The sequence below is a fragment of the Eurypyga helias genome, unplaced genomic scaffold (assembly GCF_000690775.1).
Source record: "Eurypyga helias isolate BGI_N326 unplaced genomic scaffold, ASM69077v1 Scaffold48578, whole genome shotgun sequence".
Classification (NCBI taxonomy): Eukaryota; Metazoa; Chordata; class Aves; order Eurypygiformes; family Eurypygidae; genus Eurypyga; species Eurypyga helias.
In genome coordinates, this window is record NW_010268503.1 from 1,418 (window position 1) to 2,640 (window position 1,223).

General features: G+C 47.5%; 1 protein-coding gene across 1 annotated transcript; it reads right to left on the reverse strand.

The window, feature by feature from the left end:
- Positions 1–781: 781 nt before the first annotated feature.
- EVX1 (even-skipped homeobox 1) lies at positions 782–1,222 on the reverse strand. Its single transcript, XM_010157751.1, has one exon. It carries the CDS (start codon positions 1,220–1,222, stop codon positions 782–784), a length of 441 nt encoding a protein of 146 aa, XP_010156053.1.
- Between the last annotated feature and the right edge of the window lies 1 nt (position 1,223).

Genomic DNA, 1,223 nt, shown 5'->3' on the forward strand with positions numbered 1-1,223 from the left:
GACCCATAAAGAGGCAGAAGCTTGTATTTTTTTCCCTGCCATTTCCAGTCTGCCTCTTAAAAATAAAAGTTGGAATGAAAGAGGGTACGAAATGCTGGATTTCTGCTCGAAACGCAGGAGACAAGGGAGAGTAAAGAAAGCAATTAAACCACGAAAATAATGTACAGAATGTCAGCTTTTCTTTATGTTAAAGCATTGATTTTCTCTATAGAGATAACTGGATAATACTGTTCAGTTGCAATCCAGAAACCTTTTGTTTTTGCTGTTTGCTCGTTGTTTTTATTTTCTGAACACTCTGGTAGGTTACATCTTTGCTTTCTTCATGTGCACAAGCCATTTCGTAAGCAAGATAATGTTTCTTTCAAGTATTTCAGATTTTCCTTCTCCATCTCGCAGGTTTGTGCATAAGGTTTGGTGCTGTGACACGCAGAAGCCCCAGCCCTTGGTAAGAAGTCCATCCGTGGAAAAGAAAGTCCCAATTCATTTCTATAGGTTACCGGAGTGTATTTCATTCGGGTTTGGTTTTTTTTATTTTCCTCTTCCGTGCCTAAAATCCGCCTCAGAGATAAAACACTAGTCATTTCTTTCCTTCTCCTTTTTTCCCCCTTGGAATGTAAATCCTTTTAAGACTGAGCTATTTTTAGTCTCTTTTTTTTTTTCTTTCCCGTAGGTGTCCACTTCTGGGGAGAGAACACGATTAAATAAACATCGGCTGTAGGTACATTAACTCGAAGAGAAGCCCGGGAAAGGGACGAGTTTTTAATAACCCTGAGACGAAAGTTTATCTCGTTAAAGGTACTTCTTCTCGCTGGTCCATGGAAACTGAGGTGGCTTTGCTCAGCACAGAGGGTGTAAAAGTGAGGAAAGAGTCAGTCCTGGTTGTGGCCGAACAGGTGAAGTCTGATCCGGAGGGTCTCTGCGCCAGCCCGTTGGACTGACCGCTGTGGCAAGCCAGGCAGGAGCAGGGGTTGCCCCCGGCGCTGCTGAGTCCATGAGTTGGGGCAGGGTAGAGGGAGGGATGCCTGAAGGCGCACAGCAGTTCTGGTCTCGGGTAGGGGTGGGAGAGGACCCTGAAGGTGTCCAGCGGCCTCAGGGGGGTACTGAAGGGAGTGGCGGCAGAGGCCGACGTGGCTCCGATGCCCATGTGGGAGTAGTAGGGCAGGGGCAGGTGGGATGGGAACGGGTAGGGCAAGTTGCCGGTGGCCGCCGCGTGGCTCATCATG

What these genes read in the sequence shown, in the direction of transcription:
- EVX1 (XM_010157751.1), bottom strand. Translation starts at nt 1,222, where the DNA reads ATGATGAGCCACGCGGCGGCCACCGGCAACTTGCCCTACCCGTTCCCA.